General features: G+C 43.7%; 1 protein-coding gene across 5 annotated transcripts in view; it reads left to right on the top strand.

The window, feature by feature from the left end:
* The window catches only part of ZBBX (zinc finger B-box domain containing), a 65461-nt gene that overhangs the window by 19756 nt on the left and 19903 nt on the right, over positions 1–25802 (top strand). For all 5 annotated transcript variants that reach the window (XM_053311640.1, XM_053311636.1, XM_053311638.1 and 2 more), the window contains 5 exons: positions 3695–3810; positions 8132–8227; positions 18295–18471; positions 21698–21878; positions 24673–24793. In XM_053311640.1, the coding sequence (XP_053167615.1) occupies positions 3695–3810; positions 8132–8227; positions 18295–18471; positions 21698–21878; positions 24673–24793 (691 nt within the window). The remainder of the gene's footprint in view (positions 1–3694; positions 3811–8131; positions 8228–18294; positions 18472–21697; positions 21879–24672; positions 24794–25802) is intronic.

Here is a 25802-nt window from a genome sequence, read left to right as displayed (position 1 = left end):
GTATAAGCCATGTCAGGCAAGGATCAAGAGCTCAGATCGTAGGCTGCACCATTCCCAGCAACTTGCCCACATCCTTAACTGTCACAAACTGAAAGTGATCCAGGATCATCACATAGGAGGAGCTGCTGGACACCTTGGCATCAGACTCTGTAACAATTACAGAATTAGAGGCCCAAATACCCTTGCTAATTCGTCAAAGAGGCACCTTTTAACATGGTGATTCTCTTTATTTAGCAGAGGGAGAGTAACTGGCCCTATCCACCCCCCAGCACAGTACCTCCAATGACTGTTGTTGGTGTCTATCTTGTGTTTCATTTTAGATTGTGAGCCCTTTGGGGACAGGGATTCATCTTATTTATTTATTATTTCTCTGTGTAAACCGCCCTGAGCCATTTTTGGAAGGGCAGTATAGAAATCGAATATATCAAAATCGAATTGAATCTAATATGAGAGATTTTGTCCACAAAAAACTCATTGAAAATGTCACAGTGAGTAATTGTTGGTTCTAACTACTGATTCAAGTGGGAAGGCGTGCACACATTAGCCCTTTCACGACCCTGAACAACTCCACCGGACGTGAACTTGTGGATGTGATATGCGAGGAAAAGAATCGCTTCTTTGCCGCACGTATTGCCTGAGCATAGATCTTCAGATGCGCTCCATGTAATAATCTGTCAGAGTCGAGTCTTCAAGTCGAATGTTTGTTGGAACCCCGTAGTCCGGGTGTAATGAGAATGTAGGTTTTTGGTTGAAGTCATGCTTTTCAGCAACTGTCTAAAGAATCCAGTCTAAAAGGGACAGTAGCATGCAGGGGCAATTTTTCCTCTTGCTTCTCTAAAATAAACAAATGGCTCTATCAGGAAATATTAACCTCAATGCACCACATACATTTAGTTAATGAATTAATTAATGTAATTAAACATACATAAGATCTTTTAGAAGTGTAATTATGATGACTTATGGTTAAAAGCAATAGAACAAAATACACTGAAATCTTGGTCATTTAAGTGGGAGACATTCCTCTGAAAAGAAATGCGGTCCTGACTTCTTATTTCATTTCAATTTTATTTAATGCTCTAACCAAGGTGGACTTCACGGTGGACTGAATCCACATGTGCTCAACCACGATTTGCCTTCTGTCACAGCTCTCCCCTCTGCACCGACTGGCCATGTCAAATTTATATTAATTTCCGTGAATGAATATAAAGCCCATTACCTAGGCTGATCAGTGCTATGTATTTATCTATGCTAGGGATGAGCATGAACTAGTTTGTGCCCTCTCAGGAGGTGGGGGAGGTTTCCTTTAAGGGGCAGGGAGGGTGCCCTTACCAGCCGCGTTGCTTCCCCCCGCTGGCACTCTTCCCAAAACTGCTGGCGCAGGGCTGCAGCGTACTTCTTTGCAGCCCCAGTTGGTGTCATACCAGAATATGACGCTGACCGGGGCTGCAAGGAGGTACGCTGCAGCCCTGTTCCTGCAGTTCTGGGGAGAATGCCAGGCAGGGGGAAAGCGGCGGGGCAGGTCAGGGCACCTTCCCTGCCCCTTAAAGGAAACCACCTTTGAACCTGCTCGGACATCGGACCTTCGAACCGGTTCAGTAGGGGTGTGCAATTCGGGTTTTTGGGTGATTCGGCTCGGACCCGAGCCGAATCACCCCTGTTCTGTTTTGTGCCCGAATCTGGGTCACCCGAATCACTCTTGATTCGGTTCGGATTCGGATTTAATCCGAATCCGAATCGATTCGGGGGGGTAAAAAGGGGCCCAGGGGCAAAATTTTGGGGTGGGGTGGTAGTGCCCAATGGGTAGAGTCTACCACCCCAATTTCAGGGGGATTGGGCAAAGTCCTGATTTTTGGTGAATTTTTAAAGTTTTAGTGACTTTGGGGCAGTTTGGGGGCATAGCATGGGATGTGGGCAAAAGGAGTGGGGTGGGGTGGTAGTGCCTAATGGGTGCAGGCTACCACCCCAATTTCAGGGGGATTGGGTAAAGGGCTGATTTTTGGTAAATTTCTGAAATTTTCATGTCTTTGGGGCAGATTGGGGCATATTGGGGCAGAAAGTGGGGCCTGGGGCAGAATAGTGGGGTGGGGTGGTAGTGCCTCATGGGTTCAGGCTACCACCCCAATTTCAGGGGGTTTGGACAAAGGGGTGATTTTTTGAGAATTTTTGAAGTTTTGGTGACTTTGGGGCAGTTTGGGGGCAGAAAGTGGATCTGCCCCAAAATAGTGGGGTGGGGTGGTAGTGCCTCATGGGTGGAGGCTACCACCACAATTTCAGGGCGATTGGGCAGAGGGCTGATTTTTTGAGAATTTTTGAAGTTTGGGTGTCTTTGGGGCAGATTGGGGGCAGAAAGTGGATCTGCCCCAAAGGAGTGGGCTGGGCTGGTAGATAGTGCCTAATGGCTGGAGGCTACCACCCATGCCCAATTTAAGAGTGATTGGGCAGGGGGTGAATTTTGGTGAATTTATTTGTATGAGGTTTGTCTTCATAAGGTGAAGTGTGCTAAATTGATTACTTCCTCATATTATTCATAGTAAAGGAAAGTGTGAAAAAGTGAAAGTGGGATCATGAGAGCTGTTTAATTGAAAAAAATCTCATTTGCTATGATAGAATGAGAATTCACACCTCAGAAAAAACTTCTGAGGTGTGAATTCTCATTCTATCATAGCAAATGAGATTTTTTTCAATTAAACAGCTCTCATGATCCCACTTTCACTTTTTCACACTTTCCTTTACTATGAATAATATGAGGAAGTAATCAATTTAGCACACTTCACCTTATGAAGACAAACCTCATAAAAATAAATTCACCAAAATTCACCCCCTGCCCAATCACTCTTAAATTGGGCATGGGTGGTAGCCTCCACCCATTAGACACTATCTACCAGCCCACCCCACTCCTTTGGGGCAGATCCACTTTCTGCCCCCAATCTGCCCCAAAGACACCCAAACTTCAAAAATTCTCAAAAAATCAGCCCTCTGCCCAATCCCCCTGAAATTGGTGTGGTAGCCTCCACCCATTAGGCACTACCACCCCACCCCACTATTTTGGGGCAGATCCACTTTCTGCCCCCAAACTGCCCCAAAGTCACTAAAACTTCAAAAATTCTCAAAAAATCACCCCTTTGTCCAAACCCCCTGAAATTGGGGTGGTAGCCTCCATCCATGAGGCACTACCACCCCACCCCACTATTCTGCCCCAGGCCCCACTTTTTGCCCCAATATGCCCCAATCTGCCCCAAAGACATGAAAATTTCAGAAATTTACCAAAAATTAGCCCTTTGCCCAATCCCCCTTAAATTGGGGTGGTAGCCTGCACCCATTATGCACTACCACCCCACCCCACTCCTTTTGCCCAGATCCCATGCTATGCCCCCGAACTGCCCCAAAGTCACTAAAACTTTAAAAAATCGCCAAAATCAGCCATGAACCGAATCACCCGAATTTTTCGGGTCCGAAATTCGGGTGATTCGGCTCGTGCCCGAAAAATATCGGGGGACATCGGGGGTGATTCGGTTCAGCCCCGAATCACCCGAAATTGTTCGTTTCGGGCACAGATCGTTCTGTGCCCGAAATTTTTTGCACATCCCTACGGTTCAGCACTCCATAAAAGGAGCGCCAAACTGGTTCGTGCACATCCCTAGTCTATGCATCTTGCAGAACTATATATATAAATAAAATCTGCTACATTTTGCAGCTCCAGAGCCAGCTAAGCAGCCTCTTACACATAAAGCAGCGAATACTGCATCCACTGAAAAGCCGCGAGTGAAGGGGAAGGTGTGTGGTCAGTGTGAGACGAAGGCAGCGTTGCTGGTAAGTTGGTGGTGTAAAGGAAGAATAGTAGCTGGTGGGCTGCTGCCTTGTAATCCTTTTAACTTTCTAACTCTTCAGCCTCTAAATTTGGTTTTAACTGTTTTTTTAGTTCTTATTTTGTGTTGTTTTATCTGTTTTACTGATTTTCTGAGCCGTGCCAAGCAGTATTGCACTGGTGGTGTGAGGTATATATATTTTAAATTAATTAAATCAAGAAAACAAATGGTTGTATTCTGGCTCTGGGCAGTAAGGTATAAGGAGGTTTGAAGGAAAAAACTCAGCCTCAGCTGTGTGTCAGAAATACAGGTGGCCCTCGTTATCTGCAGCTGTGGCACCTGCGGTTTCGTGTATCTGCATTTGGCTCATAAGGACCCAGTTTTTTAATTTGTGGGGCAAAAAAAGAGTTGTTTTCACCTATCGGTGCTTCTTGAGTGGTCGGAAATGACTTCTGATGTCATTTCCTGCTGCCATTTTGTAGTGCTGAGCCATTTTATGGCTCCTTCCTGCAAAAAATAAAATAAAATAAAAAATAAATCCTAAAAAAGAACAAAAATTGGAGAATTTGGAAGTTTGGGGGGCACTGCTGGAGATCAAGGTCCTGTGCTTATTACTGTTCCCCCCCTGCTTTTTCTTGTGATTTTCAGTGTGCTAACTCTCCCCCTCCCATCCCCGTAGGGTTAAGGTCTCTTTGTTCATGGTTTCGTTGTCCATGGAAATAGGCAGGAACAGAATCCCTGTGAATAAAGAGGGCCTCCTGTATCTCTCAAAAGTAATTTCAACATTTTTTCTAGCAAAAGATATTTAGGTCTACAAAGGATAGTAAAAACAGCAAAGAGTCTTCTGACACCTTCAGGAGTACCAGATTTGTAGTAATTTACCCTTATGTGGACTAAATTAACAGCTGCATCTGATAAAGTGAGCTCCAATCCATAAAAGTTTATACCAAAATACATCTGTGAGTCTTTAAGGGCTGTTGTGGCTGGGGCTAATGGGAGTTGTAGCCCAACAGCTGAGAACCCAAGGTTCAGGATCCTTAGGAACACAGGAAGCTGCTTTACACTGAATCAGACAGTTGGTCCATCAAGCCCAGTAATGTCTACTTTGACTGGTAGTGGCTCTCCAAGGCTGTCTCTTCCAATCCTCTTTGGAGGTGCCAGAGAGAGCACTTGGGACGTTCGGCATTCAAAGCCGATGCTCTACCACTGAGCTACGGCCTCATCCCCTAAGCGAAATAGCTTAGAGCAGACAGCGCTGAGATGTAGTTGCCCATCCAGAGGCAAACCACGGTAGACACTGATTTGCAAAGGGGATCATTCATGCTTGCTACCACAAGACCAGCTCTCCTCCCCTGTTTTAAGATGGCGCAAGACACACTCTGCTGCTATTTCTGAAACAGACTAATATAGGTGGCCCTCTGAAGAGTCAGCGAGCTACCCCAGATTAGAGGATTCCCCCCCCAGAATTCTATTAGAATAAAAGTATTGATGGTTGAACAGGCTGTAGTGTCTGATAATCTGGGCCAAAACATGAAGAGAGAGCCAGCTGTTAAAATCACTACTTAGTTATTGAACCGGGCAGAGCGGGAGCCCTGGGCAGCCAGATCGGCCGCCCACATGATTGCCGGCTCCGTGACGGAGCCAGCTGGTGCTGGGGAGCTCCGCCCCCAGAAACTCCAGTATGCCCTGTGCAAGCGCGTAGGGCATACTGGGGAGACCCCCGGAGCCGGGAGGTGGCTTTTCGCCTCCCCACTGGGGGTCTACTCATGAGTAATCACAGCATGGAGCCGCGTTGTGGCTACTCACGATGTTTAAAACCAGGTTTGCGGAGAGCTCGCTCTGCAAACCTGGTTTTAGGGCAGGGCTAGTTAGGCGGGTTACCCGCCTGGGAACCACCGGGCTCGCAGCCGAGCCCGGTGGTTCACACGATGGGGCGAAATCGGGCTAGCCTCTGCTGTGAGGTGAAGTGAATAGCCTCATTGTGTCGGTTCAGACACAACACAGAGGTGGAGTAGCCACGATTATTATGATTATATTCTGGCTGTGCTTGGTGACTCTGGGCCTTGGAATAAGTTCTACTTCCAGCTCTGGCCAGGATTGCTCGAGCGATCCTGGTGTATTCCAATTCTCAGTGGCTAGTTTCAAAAGTAATGAGCAATCCTGGCTTGTTACTAACTCGAGTTGGAAGTCAGACTCTTCTGACTCTTGTGTAGGAAGGAGAGCAGGTAGCATGTGCTCCCAAGGCATAATCCTGCCTCTGTGTTGCATCTGAATCAGCCCATAGTGTTTAGTCCATCAAAAGGACCTCTGAAATCTAAGACCAAGTAAACCACAGGTGGTGACCCGCACATGATGCGTTTCAGAGTAGCTCCTTTATAACAAGGAGAATTCATCTTTTTTTGCTTTATATAAGATATGCATTGAAGTAGGCATGTACACAAACTGAGGTTCATGCACTGGTTTGGTGCCCTTGGGAGGGGAGTGGATAGGAGAGTGGGAGCTTTAAAAAAGAGGAAAGCAGGTCCTTACCTGCTCGCCGCGTGCTTGTCCCAAAAACCTGCGTGCAGTGCCGGTATTCACATGGCATCTGTGCATGCTCAGGTGCCATTTGCCTTGTCGGAAACACATGCTGACCACACATATGGCGCCCGCACATGTGTGGATGCCATGTGCATGCCACCACCATACGGAGGTTCTTGGGACATGCACCACTGCAGGAGGAAGATGCATGCAGTGGCACAGAGCAGGTAAGGACCAGATCTCCCTCTTTTTTTTTTAAAGCTCCCGCACTCCACTCCCCTCCCCACGGTGTCAAACCAGTGCACAAACCTTGGTTTGTGCACATCTCTACATTGAATGTGTTCCCCCACACCACATATTGACAGATCTTGGAGTGCAGTGTTGTGAATTATGTACCCCATCTAGCAAAGTTTTAAAGGCACCAATATCCCTGTGCTTACAAAAATATTCCTTTCCTGCAAGAAGTTTCTCAGCCATTCCAGCAGAGGAACGATATCTATGCATGTAAGCAGACCTTTGGATCAAGGGGAGTATGATTTTGCTTGCTGTGTGGTTTGAGATCCAAACAGTCACAATTCTCAGGCAACCAGAATACCTGATGAACTGGTCTGCTGGTTATTGCACCATGCAATTAGATGGGGAATACCTTGTGTTAGCATTTGGTTGCTGTATTGCTCGGTCGCTGTCTCCGATCTCCAGATTTCACAATGGATCTTGGTTAATTTTGCAAGTGACTACCTCCTAGCTATCATTGACTTAGGAATGACGATGTCATAGGATTTGATGTGCTCAGGGACTATGCACCTCACAGCTGGTTGCTTGGGGACACTGGGGAAACTTACATTGCAAGGCCCATGGATGACTTTTGTAAATGAAACGAAGGTTATGCATGCAGAGCAAAGGACTTTCTAGTGACACTGCTGTGTATCAGTTGGTGTTTTAAGAGTGTCTTCATGGGGAAAGGGCAAACTTCTAAACCTGCTTGCCAAAGAGAATGACACAAGCTACGGAAATGTGAAAAGCAGGAGACTATGGCAGTAGCATGTGCCTTGCCCTCTTGACCTAAGTGGTCTCTCTAAATCTCTAGAATAAATCATTTGGTAGCTGTATTTCCAAAGCTTACACTCAAGATGTATTCCCAAAGGTGAACTCTCTGTATTCCTATTACTCTAGGGACTTTCCAGGTAACTCAACATGCCTTGAATGTAGTGCAGTAGGTATTGCTAGCTTATAATACTGAACCCAATGAAGCAAGCTTTTTAATTCCAGATCAAGACATTTGAAATAATATTGCTTCTTTGAATGCTTAAAATTTGTGCTGGCTGTGCCGTACACTTCCTCCAGGCACATAAGACAATGAGGTGATAATCTTTTCATGTAGACACCTGTCTGAATAGAGATATAGTTGTGATTGGAATTATAGTAAGTAGCGCAGTGGGAAAATGCTTGACTAACAAGCAGAAGGTTGCCAGTTCGAATCCCTGCTAGTACTATATCGGGCAGCAGCAATACAGGAAGATGCTGAAAGGCATCATCTCATACTGTGTAGGAGGAGGCAATGGTAAACCCCTCCTGTATTCTACCAAAGAAAACCACAGGGTTCTTTGGGTGCCAGGAGTCGAAATCGACTTGACAGCACACTTTACCTTTTATGTTGAACACAAATTTTGAACTAGATCCCAGTTATAGTTGTGTTTTCTTTCTTGCCTCATTCTTTTTTTAATTCCTCCTTATGAGACAAGAAAGCGATGAGCAACACCATACATTTACTTTCCTTTTATGGGCTTCATTTTTTTTCCCTCCAGGTATGTTTAGAGTGTGGCGAAGACTACTGTCCTAGCTGCTTTGCCAGAGTCCACCAGAAGGGGGCACTGAAGCTCCATAGAACGACCTCTTTGCAGGTATGTATTTCTTTCTCAAAGAAGGCAGATTTTTACAGTTCCCTGAGTTCCTTTAATTATCATATGTAGAAATACTTTTGTCATGCATTTACTTATTCTTATTCTCTGCATTTCCTCCTACCAGTTGTTCGTTCAGAAATGTTTGCAAATCAATAGGAAAAAAAACAGGAAACTGGACATGTATGAAGCAGTTAATTATCATTGCATGTAGAGTCCTGAAAAAGAACAGGTGAATCGAGATGACCGTTTTGTTCACAGCATAGTGGCAGTTATCCTTCAGTAGCCTGGTCACATGAAGATTTTGTCACAGCGTGTCTCACCCAAAGATAACCCCCCCCCCCCCGAGAACAGCAGAAAGCTCACACCTGATGAGTTTTACCCTATATGAGTAATTTGTTCTTAGCCTGAAGCCTCCCAGTTAGGGTTCCATGCTTCAAAGAAAACCAGATGCTTTGCACTGCAGCGGAGGCTTTCATGCCAGGAGAATACTTTTATTTCAGCTAGGCTTGTCTTCTGGAGAAAGCACCTTCCAGCTTCCTTGTTGTGCTGATCACTGAATGATCAGTCTACTTTGGTGATGCAGTAATCTAACTAGTTGTTCTAGTAAGAACTAATCAGCCTACTTTCCTTTCACTGTCTCTACATCTGGACTAGATTTGATGCAAATCGAGGTCCACAAGTTAGATCTTTTGCATCTCAAATGTTCATGTGTCTGTCATCTTGGATCGGAGGTGGGGGGGATGTCATCATTACAGACTGCACCATTGAGGTGTCCCTGTGTGTCACTCACTACAGCTGTTCCAAATTTGGTTTGAATTTGGTTCAGATTTGGTTCAAATTGGTTAGACAGTCCTCAAGTTAGTGTACTTGCGCCTCAGATATTTATGCATCCGCCATCTTGGATTGGGTGGCTGCCGATATGTTTCCGGGCAAAATACAAGGTGTTGGCTATAACCTATAAAGCCCTAAACAGCTTCAGCCTTGGGTATTTAAGAGAACGTCTTCTTCGTCATGAACCCCACCGCCCACTGAGGTCATCTGGAGACGTTTGTCTGCATTTGCCACTGACTCGTCTGGTGGCCACTCAGGGACAGGCCTTTTCTGTTGCTGCCCCGAGGCTTTAGAATGTGCTCCCTAGTGAAATAAGAGCCTCCCCATCTCTGACAGCTTTTTAAAAGTCTTTAAAGAAGCATCTGTTCACCCAGGCTCTTAAGTAATATTATTTTAATGGTTTTAATGCTGTTTTAAAATATTGTTTAAATTTTTTTAAATTGTTGTAATGTTTTTAAATTTTTGTTTTAAGTAATGTTTACTTTCTGCTTTTATTTTGTTGTAAACCTCCCAGAGATGTAAGTTTTGGGCAGTATAAAAATATGTTAAATAAATAAATCATCACAAACTACACCAGTGGGGCATCCTTACAGTCCATTCAGCAGTAGCAAATTTGGTTCAAATTGGTTAGACTGTCCACAAGTTAGTGCACTTGCGTCTCAATAGTTTACGTGTCTGCCATCTTGAACTGGGGTGGATGACATTGTTGCAGTCTTCGCCGTTGAGGTGTCCCTATGTAATAGGATTGGTATATCAAATATTTCAAATAAATAAATAAATAGGAACACAGGAAGCTGCCTTATTCTGCGTCAGACCCTTGGTCCATCTAGCTCAGTACTGTCTTCACTAACTGGCAATGGCTCTCCAATGTTTCAGGCAGGGGTCTTTCCCAGCCCTACTTGGAGATGCCAGGAATTGTGCCTGGGACCTTCTGCAAGCAAAGCAGGTGCTCTTCCCTTGAGCTTCTTCCCCATTCAGGATTTAGAAGCCATAATCATGTGGCCAGGGCCGTTCATGTGTGTCTTGCCTACCTTACTGTCACTGCCCTTCCTAGTGGGGCAGTGATCCAATAGGAAGGAGCCACACAGTTGGCCTTGCCCTTGCAGTTGCAGCCTCTAAACCTGTCCACAATGGCAGAAGAAGCCACAAAGAAGCAGCTCATATGAGAAGCCCCTTAATTTGGGCAAGCTTCTGCTTAATTTCCCCCTGCCATCAAATTACTTACAATAATTACTTACAACAGCCCATACTGCTATTATTTGGCAACTAAAATAATCTAGGCAACTCAACCACCTAGAGCCTTTGGAGTCAGGCAGTATATAAATTTATTTAATTTATTTAACACATTTGAGTACCCAAAACACAAGTCTCTGGGTGGTTTACAGCAAAACAATAAAAATAGCCGATAGAAGATTAAAGCATTACAACAATTAAAATTTAAAACATTAACATTATTAGAAACACAATTAAAACAATATCTAATTATTTAATTAATTAAATAAAATAATACATGAATGATTCAGATGAGGCATCATTCTAGGTGAAAGTGGAGGGAGTATCTTGGCCGGCTAGTGCTACCTGTCGACCACATTACGCATATATCACCCTATCTCTGGTCTGGATGCTAATTTTCTTACCAGCTTTACAACTTTTTGATTGCAGTGTTCTGGCTTCTTGGTCATAGATATAAAGCTTACTGGAGGTTGCCCCATCTCTAAGTAGTCTACACCAACCCACTTCTCCTGTTTTGCCAGTTGGCTAATTGGAATGATGTGGCTTTATTGTGACTGCATTGTGCATTATAAGCATACACTTTCACAGTTAGGTGCTTATGCCATCTCCTTAGATATCTGTAGGGTTTTTTTGCCTTGTAGAGCTATTAGGCATGTACTGCTTTTCAGCCATGAAAAGCTTCTCAACATGGTTTGTGTAGGGAGAAAAAGAAGAAGAACATAGGAAGCTGCCATATACTGAGTCAGACCATAGATCCATCTAGCTCAGTATTGTCTACCCAGACTAGCAGCAGCTTCGCCAAGTTTGCAGGCAGGAATCTCTCTCATCCCTGACTTGGAGAAGCCAGGTAGGGAACTTGGAACCTTCTGCTCTTCCCAGAGCGGCTCCATCCCCTAAGGGGAATATCTTACGGTGCTCACAGGTCAAGTCTCCCATTCATATGCAAGCAGGGCAGACTCTACTTAGCTAAGGGGACAAGTCATGCTTGCTAGAGGTCCCTGTCCAAAAAGGGTTCACAGTCTAAAAAGACACCTAAATTAGACACCAGCAACAGCCACTGGAAGGATGCTGTGCTGGAGCTGAATAGGGCCATTTGCTCTGCCCATTACTAAAAAAAAAGTGGGGGGACATATGATGTATGAACATTGGACATTCAGGGGTGAAAGTGAGCGTTAATTTGGAGGAATAACTGGAGAGGGACCCTCACAAGTGTGCTGGAATGTTGTTTGTTAGCCCCAATATTTAGGGATAGGTTCACAGTTCAGTGGTTCAAACCTGAAGGTCCTAGTGGTCGAGCATTCAGAACGTTCCAAGTTCAATCCCTGGCATCTTCAGGTCGGTCTGGGAAAAACCTGAGAGAGCTGCTGCCAGTCAGTGTAGACCAGGGCTGCACAACTATAGCCCTCCAGCCATTGTTGGACTACAGCTCCCATCACCCCCAGCAACAGAGGCCAGTAGTTGGGGATTATGGGAGTTGTAGGCCAACATCTGCAGGAGGACTGAAGTTGTGTAGCCCTGGTGTAGACTGCACTGAGCTAGATGCACCAGCATTACTTTCTGGTTGTCTTCACATTGGTGCTCCCATTCCATAAGAACAGCTGTGCTGGATCAGGCCTAAGGCCCATCTTGTCCAGCATCCTGTTTCGCACAGTGGCCCACCAGATACCGCTGGAAGCCACAGGCAGGAGTTGAGGGCATGCTCTCTCTCCTGCTGTTACTCCCCTGCAACTGGTATTCAGAGGCATCCTGCCTTTGAGGCTGGAGATGGCCTATAGCCCTCCAACTAGTAGCTGTTGATAGACCTCTCCTCCATGAAGTTATCCAAACCCCTCTTAAAGCCATCCAGGTTGTTGGCTGTCACCACATGTCGTGGCAGAGAATTCCACAAGTTGATTATGCGTTGTGTGAAAAAAGTACTTCTGTTTGTTGGTCCTAGATTTCCTGGCAATCAATTTCATGGGAAGACCCCTGGTTCTAGTCTTATGTGAGAGTGAAAAGAATTTCTCTCTCTCCGCACCATGCATGATTTTATAGACCTCTATCATGTCTCCTCACAGTCATCTTTTTTTCTAAACTAAAAAGCCCCAGGTGTTTTAGTCTTGCCTCATAAGAAAGGTGCTCTAGGCTCCTATCATCTTGGTTGCCCTCTTCTGCACCTTTTCCAGCTCTACAATGTTCTTTTTTAGATGTGGTGACCAGAATTGTACACAGTACTCCAAGTGTGGCCGCACCATAGTTTTGTATAAGAGCATTATAATATTAGCAGTTTTATTTTCAATCCCCTTCCTAATAATCCCTAGCATGGAATTGGCCTTTTTCACAGCTGCTGCACATTGGGTCGACACTTTCAACGAGCTGTCCATCATGACCCCAAGATCCCTCTCCTGATCAGTCACCAACAGCTCAGATCCCATCAGCATATACTTGAAGTTGGGGTTCTTCGTCCCAATGTGCATCACTTTACAGTTGCCAGCATTGAACTGCATTTGCCACTTTGTCGCTCACTCACCCAGTTTGGAGCTCCTCACAATCAGTTTTGGATTTCACTACCCAAAAGCGTTTGCTATCATCTGCAAATTTGGCCACCTTGCTGCTTACCCCTACTTCTAAATAATTTATGAATAAATTAAAAAGCACCGGTCCCAGTACAGATCCCTGTGGGACCCCACTCCTTACTTCTCTCCATTGTGAAAACTCTCCATTTATACCCACCCTCTGTTTCCGGTCTTCCAACCAGTTAGCAATCCACACATGTACTTGTCCCCTTATCTCATGACTGCTAAGTTTCCTCAGGAGTCTTTGATGAGGAACTTTGTCAAAAGCTTGGTCGAATTGGTGGAACATAAGAATTGGCACAAGGTATAATGTCATCAGCCCGTCTATGATGCCTCAAAGCGACCAGAGCTGGGGAAACAATTATGATGCGTTATTGAGTAAAATGGTAGACATCATAATACAGCCATGGACAGGAGCAGAGGCAGCTTGTGTAGCTTATATGTTTGAAAGATAGTATCGCAGAAGGAGAAGGCCTAAGGTGAGAGCTCACCATCTTTGGTATAATAGCTAATAGAACAGGAAATTGGATGGTCAATCATCTTCAGGGTATTTTCTAATCTGTGTTGTACAGTAAACCAAACCTTTCTGAAAGATAAACCCTGCTGTTCAGCCTGGCTCTTTATCCGATTTCCCTTCCCCTTCCCCTTATTTCCATCAAAATTTGTACATGTGGAACAAAGTGATTTGGATAGCTGGGGTGTTGTTCATTTAGAAGTACAGTATTTTCATCCATGAATTCTAGTGGGTTGTGGCAAAAATGTTCCGTATGTTATAAATGTTAAAACTTAGGATCTCTGAAAGCTCTGTGAGAAAATATTTATACCACTGCATCATCATATATGAACATGGAAGAAAAGCCTGTTTTGTCGTGTCTGGGTATGCAAGAGAACCGCAGTGAACTTCTGCTTCCAAATACTTGTACATAAAGCAAAATAGACACATTTTGTTCTTTGTATGTATGGTGGTGGAACATACTTCTGTTGTATTTATTAATTGCCTTATTAGGCTGTCTGTCTGTCTTGGCTAAGGTACCCAAGGCGGTTTATAGAATTAAAAAATGCAAGATGTTATATAAGATCTACAAAGATTTGTCTCAGGCTGTTGATGGTCTTTTGATGACCTGAGGACAAAAGCTTCCTAGCCTGGGTTCTACCTTTCTTACCTTTCTCTCAGCACACACTGGCTTCAGGCTCAACTGGATAACTAACTGAGTTGTAACTGAGTCTCTTGCTCAGTTATTTGGGCATTGCATGGGTATATAGTGTTATCAACCTGCAATAAGTGTGTCTGCAAGGGACTCTTTTTGTATTGGCATTAGATGGTGGCCAGTGGGACCTGCCATCATGTCTGTTTCAGTGATCAAAGATGGTAGGATATTTTGGGGGGATGTAATATATATCCACATCACGACATTCAACCATTTTCAGATATGTTGCATTGTGCAATTTGAGGTTAGATGAGAAGGAAAAGGAGAAGTTGATGATGCCCTTAGGGTTGTATGTATGGGACTTAGAGGGAGATGACAGCATTTTAATGCATTTTCTAGTGAAAAACAAATGTTATAATGTGGGGAAAGATAAGAACATACAGAAAGTTCTTCTGGATCAAGGCCTATCAAGTCCAGCTTCTTGTTTCTCACAGTGGCCAACCAGATGCCTTTGAGTTGAAGATGTGCCTTCTCTCCTGCTGTGGTATTCAGAGGCATACTGGTTGACATCCAGCCTAATGAAGCAGTGGTATTTCTGAAGAGTTCAACAAACTCAGCTCCACTGCTCATGGAGTGGGGGGCATTTTGACGACTTCCCTTTCCCCTGGATGCACACTGTGCTACCCCAAAATGTGTCCCTGGGGGTTGCACAGACTTCAGGGATGTAGTTTTGAGTGGCGCAGAGTGCTTTTGGGGGAAGGGGAAGCGTTCGAAATGCACACACACCTGTGCAAGTACTGGTGCAGCATTAGTCTGGAACTCTTCAGAAGCACTGGTGCTAGCACTGGTGCTTCTCCTGTAGAACTGATGTTTCATTAGTCTGGATGTCAGCCCCCTGCCTCTGAACTTGGAAGTAACATATTACCACCGAGGCTAGTATTTTATTAATTCATTTATTCAGTTTATATACTGCCCTTCCTAAAGAGGATCAGGGTGGTTTACATTAAAATCAAAAATAAATAAAACTTAATAAAACAAAAACACATTTAAACCAGATTAAAATTAAAACAACATATCATTAAAAGCCAGGCTAAAAAGATGGGTCTATAAGGCTCTGCTGAAGGCCTCCCAGGAAGAGAATCCTCTTACATCCACAGGGACCATGTTCCACAACCTATGGATGACAACTGAGAAGGCCTGGTGCCAGGTCACCACCAGATAAACTAGGCCAGCTCCAACAACTTCCCTGCAAGGTGAAAAAAACCAACCATTCTGTATTGTGGGGTAAGGGTAGCTTACTAACAGCTGTTTTTCTTGGAATTATTAACAGCTCCCTTAGGTTAGTTTATATAATGTTGTTAAATGGCATGGTATTGCTGACCCTATCTCTTTTTTGTGGGGGGGCAGGGGAGATGAGGTTTATTTTCCATTTTTTGTGATTTTAGTAACACTATATATATTTTTTGTAACTTGGAAACTCGAGAGATGTAATCATGCTTTTGTGGTTCTTATTTTAAAATTTAAAAAATTGTTAAAAACAAACAACCCAGCCATGTTGTGCTCGGATCCTTTTAAGCCAAACTCCTCAGACCCCCACCTCTCATGTGCACTCTGGAGCCCAGCTAATGAAACTGGCCCTCGCAGGTGCAGCTCGTCAGGGCCATCAGGACAGTGGCTCAGGCGGGCAGGAGGTCATCTCTACTGGTCATGGCCGAAAGGAGGAGGCAGGGCCAGCTTGGCCTCCGCAAGTCTCCCAGCTCAAGCCGGGGAGATTCAGGTGGGAAAAGAGCTAGCCCCCAAGTAGCCATTGAACTTGTCCTCCAGGAGCTTATTCAATCCCTTTTTAAAGTAGTCCAAGCTAGTGGCCATCACCACAACTTGTCACAGCGAATTCCATAGATTACCTGTGTGCAGTGTGAAGAGGTATTTCCTTGTATACGATTTCAATCCCCTGCCGATCAGTTTCCTTAATTGACCCCTGATTGTAATATTTGGGAGTAGGGGAAAGCTTATTCTCTCTCCTCTTTCTCCACCCCATGCATACTTATATAAGCCTCAATTATGCTCCTCTCTTAGCCCTCCCCCCACCAAACAACACCAAACACTGTCGTCTCTCCTTGTAAGGAAAGTGCTCCAGTCCTTCGATCACTTCAGTTGCCCTCTTCTGCACCTTTCCCAGCTTTATAATGTTGTTTTTGAAATGTGGTGACCGACGTTCCCTGTTACAGGGATTCCCAAGATGTTGTTGATGACATCCCCAGCTACAGTGGCCTTTGGCTAGGGGTTACGGCAGTTGCCAACAACATCTAGGAGTCCCTTTTACAGGGAATGCTAGTGGCAACTAGTAGGACAAAGATTAAGCTCGGTGTTTGTATCAGTTAGTGGTTGCTCTTTTCTCCATAGGCTCTTTCCTTCCTGTATCTATCCTGTATATTTTCAGACTGAAGTTGGACATCCTTTGATGCAGACTGATGATGCAAATTGAGTGTTCCTTTTTATAATAACAGTGATGTGAATGACTATATGCATGAGGGATACTTGCATCGCCTAGAACTGACACTTGTAGTCTACTCATCCTGCTGCTGTTTATTTCCAAAACGGAACACTCCAGGAGCAGTTAAGGATGTATCCATGTATGTAGTAAAGAAAGAGAACAGATGTAGGGAGAGGGAGAATCTTGGAGGCAGCAGTGTGGAGAAAGTCAGATGCTGAACACAACTGGCAATGCAATGCAAAGCAATTAGACACCGGCCTCTTTATAACATAAAAGAGTATTTACCAATTCCTGCAGAATGGTTGGTGAATTTACACAGCGTGTTACTCAAGGCTGTTACTTCTGCAGGAGCATCTGTTTAGTATATTGCTTTCCAAAGCATGGAAGAGCAATTGCTAGTGGTTCAGGTGCCTCGTATGTGCACAGTATCAAAAGGACTTTTAAGAAAAGAAAGTAATATGGAAGGAGTTAAATATAGAGTTGCATTGCATATTTTTCTTGTTTTTTGAATAGCAATTTTAACTAGTGATTTTTGATTGATGCCAAATATTTTATTCAGATATTTAGCTTTTCCCATTTTATTTGGTGTCACTGGGTCAGTTCATACATACTGGCTGACATACAAAGCAAGGATGCACAGGGGCATCACAGTGTTCTCTCTATTTTTTTTCATCTGTGTGCGGAATGAGATTTGTTCTGGGCAGCAGTATTGAGGCAGTGTGTGAGGGGAACCTGAGGGGATCTAAAATTAACTGAGCGGACATCAAAAAACATGTGAGGGTGCACACACATGCACTCCTTAGAAGGAACACTGCTGCAGGAAGATAGCAGTGTAACAGAATTTCCCAATTAACTGCATCAATGTAGCAGGGAAGCAGCAATTTTTGATGCCCTCCACTTCCCCAGGAAGCCCTCTGTTGTGCCTGAAAATATGTCTCCAAGGTCTGCACCACCCTCAGGGACATATTTTCAGGTATGTCAGAGGGCTTCCTGGAGAAAGGGAGGGTGTCAAAAATTGCCGCTTCCCCACAGCACTGATGTAGTTGGGAGGTTCTGTTAGACTGCTCTTTTGCTGCACTGGTGTATTGTTGCTATGTATGACATCCAGTATTCTCCAACCATAGTTTGGAGGATTAGGAGCATGCTTCCTTTAGTCATGCTATGCCTAATTTATCTTTATTTAATTTCCGCTTGTTTGTTTACTTTAAGTAATGATCAGTTAACAAGCATTACAGAGCTGTTGATTACAGCAGGATAATTCATGTGAAGTGGTCTGAACACTCAAAAGTACTGCAGTACTACTGAGTTCTGAAACTTAATGCTCCCTAGTGCTTCAGGAATCTGTATGCCATTTGCCTCTTTGTCTAAGCTTCTCCACTGTGTTTGTGCTCTTAGAAATTTATTTATTTATTTATTTACTTATTTTATTTGATTTCTATACTGCCCTTCCAAATATGGCTCAGGGCGGTTTATACAGAGAAATAATAAATAAATAAGATGGCTCCCTGTCCCCAAAGGGCTCACAGACTAAAAAGAAACATCAGATAGACACCAACAACAGTCACTGGAGGTACTGTGCTGGGGGTGGATAGGGCCAGTTACTCTCCCCCTGCTAAACAAAGAGAATAACGAGTTAAAAGGTGCCTCTTTGTCAGGTTAGCAGGGTTAATGGAATGCAATTCCTTGGAACAATTTTTGTGCAAATTTTGTTGATGTCTGTAGTCTTCTTCATTTGGTCATGCAAATGCCATGTACTTGGTCATTCTTTCTTTTGGTGTGAATTTAACATATGCCACCTTTTCACAGGCAAAAGTACACATCCCAGTTGGAAAACTGGAGGCTGCTCAGCGGTTCCTGAAAAGAATAAATGTTGATAAATTTAATGGTCAGATGAATAATGAGCAGGCGGAAATGAATAGTATGTTGAAAGATTCATTAGACACTGCATTACCATTACCAGAAATGCCAATGTATGATACTGAGGTAATCCAACAAATTTCCTTTTTAAAACTTGTGTTGTGTTTAAGTGTTGTACGCTTAAAAGTTTCAAAAATGCCTATTTCATAACACTCAAAGGCAGGCTCTTTAGTGTATTAAGGACAAGATGTAGCCAAAGTTAGCAATATTTAAGTGGCTGTGGTCTAGGGTCAAGAAAACGAAGGGGAAGCACTTGAGCTAATAAGTTTTTTTTGTTTTTTTAAAGTGAAATATTTGGGAGGGTCATAGCTCAGTGGCAAAGCATGTGTTTTGCACGTAGAAGTGCAAAGATCCTATGTTCAGTCCTCAACTTCTTCAGTTCAAAGGGAATATTAGGTAGTGAAAGACCCTTGAAGGTCACTGCCAGCTAGAGTAGACAGTCCTGGGTTAGATGGACCAATAAATCCATATAACGCAGCTTCATGTGTGGGTGGACCTTCCCCTTGCAGCCCCTGTTAGAAGACAAACTGAGACCTTCCCGTTCCAGAACCCTGGATACTGAAGGAACTCCGGAAAGGGGCTGATTTCCTGGTTGCTGTGGTCTCAGATATAGAGGGGAAGGGGCTAAATCATCCTTGTCCACCTCCTTCCTTATTCAGAGCAGAGGAAAGGAGGAGCCTTATCATTGGCTGCTTCCTTCTCATTTATGAAGCCTCTGTAGTAAGCTGTGCACACACTTAGTGGCTCTCTCGACTGCTGTGAGATTTCCAGATTTCACAGGGAGACTGGACATGATTCCATGGCAATGGAGGTGTTGCTAGTTGATGATAGACAGACTGGTGGGCAAGGTCGTACAATCCTAGATGAAAGTTCCTGGGCTTTCTTTACTCCTGTTGCCATTTGGGGGTTTCTCTCTAGTCCTCGACATTCATTCATTCATTCGATTTCTATACTGCCCTTCCAAAAATAGCTCAGGGTGGTTTACACAGAGAAATAATAAATAAATAAGATGGATCCCTGTCCCCAAAGGGCTCACAATCTAAAAAGAAACATCAGATAGACACCAACAACAGTCACTGGAGGTACTGTGCTGGGGGTGGATAGGGCCAGTTACTCTCCCCCTGCTAAATAAAGAGAATCACCACTTGTGAACATGTGGTAATCAGCTGACTGATGGTTTGTGCAGAGAACCTAGACAATAGGCTTGTTTGCATGGCCATCTGGGAGAGGGAAGTTCTCTTACCCTGAGCCCATCAGATGAGCGGAGCCTCCATGTGGCCCCACTCACCATCAGAAATCCATGCACAGAAATCCGTTTTGCAAAATGGAGCCGGATCTGCAAAAATTGAAGGCTGTATCCCGTAATGCATTGTGTGCACAGTAGTGAGGCAGCCCGCAGTATAGCAGCAGCTCTCCTATGCTTGGTCCTTTTAGCCTCAGAACTCTATGATAAAGATGGCTGTTGGCAGTTGGGAAGGAACTGTTTAAAATGGTGAATGCATCCACATGACCAAACTCTGAGGTAGGATAGCTGCTATTTTCACCCTACCTCAGTTAAGACCTAGGTAGAAAAGTGGGCTGGCCAGGACTGAATTGACTGGTTTGGTGGGAGTTCTGAGGGTTCTCATGACCAGCAGTAGCTTGCTTTAGTGCCTCCTACCCTCTGATTCTTGCTTATAATATTCATATTATAAGAACAGGCTTATAATATATTGTTATAGAAAGAAGTTAAAAATTTGGTAACTCTTGCATTGCATTGGAAATATAAGTTTTGAAGCACTTGGAAAAGTGTCTGAAAGGAGAACAGACACTCCTTTAAAATACATCTAAATATAGTAGCGTATAGCATTGTTGCATGATGCATGGTTAGGTATACATATAGCATTTCTAGTAGAAAGGGAAGATGAAAGCATGGCCTTCTGTAGTTTGATCAAAACAGCTTTTAAGATGCCTCCCAGCATTCAGTCACTTCTGTTTTGTTTTGTGTCTGTCATTGTAATAGTAAGCATATATTGGACAATACAGCAATATGTTGATCTTTTTTTTTTTTTTAGCTGTTTACATGCCTTGGATTGCTTTATGAGTGGACTGATAATATATTTGTGTGGAGAGTATGACATTGTTTCAGTCACAGTTACGGAAATGCAAAAATTCTACAGTGAACTATATTTAGCTGTATTTTTAAGAGGCATCTATTCTCTATCCCTCACTCCAAATTTAGGCCCTTTTCGAAGACATTTTTCAAAGCGCTTCAAAACTTACATTGGAATACAACATAAGAGTACAGCATTTTTTGCTTCTCAGGCCTATTTAGCCTTTTCAGTCATAGGAATTGCTCCTGATGAGCTGTGGCTGTTATCTTTGTGCGGTCAGGATTATGCAGCACCTTATATACAGTTGAGGGACAACATTCGACTTAATGAGTTGATCTATTGTCCTCCTTGAATAATTGCACGACAGCATGGAATTGTATCTACAGCAGCCCCAATCTAGCACAAAGTTGTATGTTTATGTTCCACTGTGTTTCCAGGGGTTTTGAAGTTGTATGATTGCCCTTGATTGAGGCCAGCATAGTTAAACAATTCCTCATCATAGTCTTGAATTACTTTGGTGACACTTGGTCTAACACAAAGTGGGTGTGCAAAGCTTACTCCACGCTTTTGATTCTAAAAATCAGAACCTTTAAAGTTAAGAAACTTTATATGACATTGAGACTTGATATTCACACGCATGTGCAAAACCGGGCTAAGGGAGCCTAGCCTGGTTTTGCATGCACATGTGAATTGCTGGGATTGGGCCGATCCCGGCTGCAAACCTGCCTAAGTAGCCACTCTTCAAAACAAGGTTAAGGGTGTGAGGGCTCCCTTATCCTTGTTTTTTTGCTCGTGTGGCAGCCGCAGCTGCTTACAGCCATGGCTGTCAGACTGCAGGGAGCCTGGGGAGGGGAGGGGGAATTCCCATGATGCATCACACAGTTGCGCAGTACATCATGGTATTTCCGGGGGCCGGGATGACACCTCCTGGCCCCAGACCCTCCCCACTGCCTTGGCACGTCGGGAATCGTCTGGGCATGTGGGGAGTATACCCAGCAATGCCACTGTGATCATCTGCGGGGAAGGTAGGTTTAAACCACCTTCCCCACAGCCTGCTCTGGATCCCTTCTCACAGATCATGAGAAGAGGCTCATTGTGTACATCTTTGGTGTAGAAGAAGCTTGTGACTGATTATGCATGTTCTTGTGATGTACTGGAATTGATGAGTTTCAGTTAATGCACATTTAATTCCCGGAAAGATTGAGAAAACTTCTACAGTACCGACAGAGGTATGGCCAGAGAGCCAGATTGGCTGTTTACTGCATGGAACCTATGATGAAGAAGAATCAGCAAAGTCTTTTCAGGAAGCTCTAAATCAATGGAGAAGTGGAAGTCCCTCTCTGAAACTTAAGGAAGAACGTGCTTGTCAGGTTGGATCAGGTATGGATTAAAGATAATACATCGTATTTAGAAATGGAAAACTGCAGCCATTATGTTCAGTGGGATGTTGTAAACACTACATTCAACACTAAATAATGGCAGTATTTTATGTGAAAGACCAGTGGGAAATAAGAGTTGAGATGCTGAAGCGTTCCAAATAACCCTTTAACCCTAACCTTAATTTTAATAACCCTAATTTTTAAATTTTAATGTGTTTTTATCTATTATGATTTTTATCTTTTTATGAATTATAAATGTTTATGTTTTGTATTATTATGTGTTTAATTTTGTACACCGCCTAGAGATTTTATATTAGGTGTTCTATAAATTCAATAGTAAATAAATAAATAAATAACATACAAAAATTTCACAACATATCTTAGAATAGGCATTGTTGTTGTTATTATTATTACATTTATATCCCACTCTTCCTCCAAGGAGCCCAGAGCGGTGTACTACATACTTACGTTTCTCTTTCACAACAGCCCTGTGAAGTAGGCTAGGCTGAGAGAGAAGTGACTGGCCCACATTCACCCAGCTAGTATCATGGCTGAATGTGGATTTGAACTCGGATCTCCCCGGTCCTAGTCCAACACTCTAACTACTACACCACACTGGCTCTCCATATATACTCAGTGCAGTTACTAGGACTGTGTGAAGCAGCATTGCTTCAATTTGGAGGCTGCCTTAGAACTTTGGAGGGGCCTCTAATTTCGTTTTATGCAACGGGGGGCCAGACTGAGTCTCTCTGAGCTGATTTAAGGGGTTGCTTTGAATCTGACCAAAGCTTCAGGCCAGCTCCCCACCACCACCCCTTTCTTGTTTTGCCACTCCCTAACCCCCTTACTTACCAGTTACGGGAAGGAGAAGATGTGCTGGTTTCCATTTCATTCCCGAAAGTGAGGGAGCAGCTGCTGCTTCTCTTTCACTTTTAAAAACAACTCCTAGAAGAGGTTTTTCAGTTTTACTTTTTCCTGCAGCCCCGGGAAAGGCACAGTCTTTTGGGAATGCCTACATTGTGTATTTGGGGGGCTGGAGTTCTTTCAAGGTGTGCAGCCATTGTGGCAGCCCCTGGAAAGTTTCCAGTTCCTAAGGAGCCCTGCACGTTCCCCAAGATTGCAGGCGGGGGGGGGGGGGAATAAAGCAAAAGTATTTACTCTATCCCTTCATCTAAGTCAGGAATTCTTAATGTTGGGTCCCCAGATGTTATTGGACTTCAACCCCCATAATCCAACCAAAGGCCACTGGTGCTGAGAATTATGGGAGTTGATGTCCAATAACATCCGGGGACCCAATGTTGAGAATCCCCAAGTCATTAATATGTTCCTTTATGATATAAGTCACTATATGATCTAAGTCATTAATATGAAATACAAAGTACTTTTTATTACCTATAAAGCCCTTAATGGCTTGGGTCCAGGCTATTTAAGAGCGCGCCTCCTTTGTCATGAACCGTCCCACCTGCTACGATCTTCTGGAGAGGTCTGGTTATGGTTGCCACCAGCTCATTTGGTGGCTACCCAGGAGCGGGCTTTCTCTGTGGCTGCCCCAGGGCTTTGGAATATGCTCCCTGCTGAAATAAGAGCATTTCCTTCTCTGTTTGTTTTCAGGAAGACCCTCAAGACTCTCCTGTTCTCTCAGGCTTTTAATTAGAATTTTTAATAATTTTAATAATTTGTTTTAATAACTGTTTTATACTATTGTTTTTATTGTCTCGTGTTTTTAAATTAGTGTTGACTTTTAACTATTTTAAATGTTGTACACTGCCTAGAGATGTACATGTCTGGTGGTATAAAAATGATAAAGCCAGCCTGGTATAGTGGTTAGAGTGCTGGACTAGGACCGGGGAGACCCGAGTTCAAATCCCCATTCAGCCATGAAACTAGCTGGGTGACTCTGGGCCAGTCACTTCTCTGTCAGCCTAACCTACTTCACAAGGTTGTTGTGAAAGAGAAACTAAAGTATGTAGTACACCGCTCTGGGCTCCTTGGAGGAAGAGCGGGATATAAATGTAAAATAATAATAATAAATAAATAAATAAATAAAACTGGAGGCCCAGGACAGAGCCCTGCAGCACTGCATTAAAACCCCGTCCAGTTTGATGTTCACTCTTTGAGTGAACTCTGGAGACTACATATATGTTACTGTGAATGTCCGAAAGTTTACGATGATTAATGTTCACATGTTTGAGACTCCAGGTGAATTTTGTGAAAGCCTGAAAACTCAAAGATACACTTGTGGGTGTTGACAGTCACCTGAATGTGATTGTCAGTATTCATTTGTGCAAGCCCAACAAGTGAGGAAAAAGATATATGCTTCTGGGAGAGAAAATGCACAATGGTGATAGCACTGCCCTGGTTGCTGGGGGCTGGGGCTGGCCTGTCCAGCCTGCATCCTCCATGCTGTCTCGGTGCACAGAGGGCTGAATTGTACCATATTGCATTAGCTGGGAATTATATTTTTTTAACCAGTGATTAATGGAATAGTACATTCAGAATTATTTTCTTAACAGTGTTTTGCTTCCTTTGGTGGTATTATAGTTATTACTGATGATGAAAATTATTTATTTATTTATTTATTTAATTGTTAAATTTATACCCTGCCTTTCATTAAGAAAATCCCAAGGCGGCTCACAATAAAATTTGAAAACAAGATTATAAAAAAAGACACATTAAACTATTGAGCTAAAAAATATAAAAACAAATCTGATTTAAAAAATTAAAACACAAGCATAGAAATGTATTTGATATCTTAATATATTTGAATTTCAGCTATTTTTTTTCTTATATTATAGAAAATATAGGTACTTCTGAGGCACAGACAAGTCCTCCTATCCTGAAAAAAAATATTGATATTGAATTCAAAGAAGATAGCTTGAAGTATATGGAAAGGCTCCTGCTCAAAAAGCATAGAAGGTATTTGCTGGATTGTTTAGATGCATGAGGGAAGCTGTATTTCTTAATCTGTCCGTTTTAAAGTAGTGTTGTCAAAGTATTCATGCAGTAATATTGGAAACTACGCCTTTGGACTCTCCCACAATGCCCAGCAGGGCGGGACACTCACCCGACGGAGTGGCAAGCAGATCAACGGCCGGGAGTTGCCCAGCCACGCACAGAGCCGACAGCCACCATGCTGGGAGGCGGGGGAGGGCGAGGCCCTTGACTGGGCCAGAATGGCCGACAAGCCGTTGCCTGGCTGCAGCCAAGAGCTTGCAGTTCCCTCCCCTCTGCAGAGACCCTGGGGGATGATGCAGGGAGAGGAAATAGAGTCCTGTAAGGTGGTCCCTTTAAGGGCTAATACGCAGAATACAGGAGGCTGGGAATGGAAAGTAGGAGAGGGGTTAAGGGGTGGCGGCTGACCCTGTGAATATATATAATGGGCTTGAAGCTGGAGATGAGGAGGCCAGTGGAGATGGAGGGTGGCTGCCTGTACGGGCTCCCGGGGAGGAGCAAGGCATTCCCTCTCTCTGGCAGATGGAGGGGGAACAGGGTGCTTAGAACCCCCTCCCCATCCTTCTGAGGCCTGTATGCCCAGGGGCTGTGAGGCTTGTGAAGAGGAAACGCCACAGTAGTAAAATATGTTACTGATCTAAAATGCTTATTAGGAGTCAATAAATACCAGAGTAACTTATGGTATTATATTGCCAATAATGTGCTAAAGCATTTTATTAGAACTAGCTAGCAAGCCGTTGTAGTGGATTTTTAACGGCTCAGTTGACAGAAGAAAATTGTTTAGTGTTGAGAAGGGCTGCAGTTTCCTAATGACTTGAGTAGTTCACTAGACTGTGGGTCCATTTAGATGTAAACCTAAAGCACTAAGCCATGGTTTAGTGCTACGTGAGTGAGCCCAAGGAAACTGTAGGCTCATATGCTCCCCTTTCTCCTCTTCTCTCTCTTGCATGCAGTCGGAGAGTGAAAGCTTTTG

The sequence above is a fragment of the Hemicordylus capensis genome, chromosome 3 (genome assembly GCF_027244095.1).
Source record: "Hemicordylus capensis ecotype Gifberg chromosome 3, rHemCap1.1.pri, whole genome shotgun sequence".
Taxonomy (NCBI): domain Eukaryota; kingdom Metazoa; phylum Chordata; class Lepidosauria; order Squamata; family Cordylidae; genus Hemicordylus; species Hemicordylus capensis.
The sequence above is the reverse complement of the archived record's forward strand: the minus strand, read 5'-3'. Positions and strand labels throughout refer to the sequence as shown.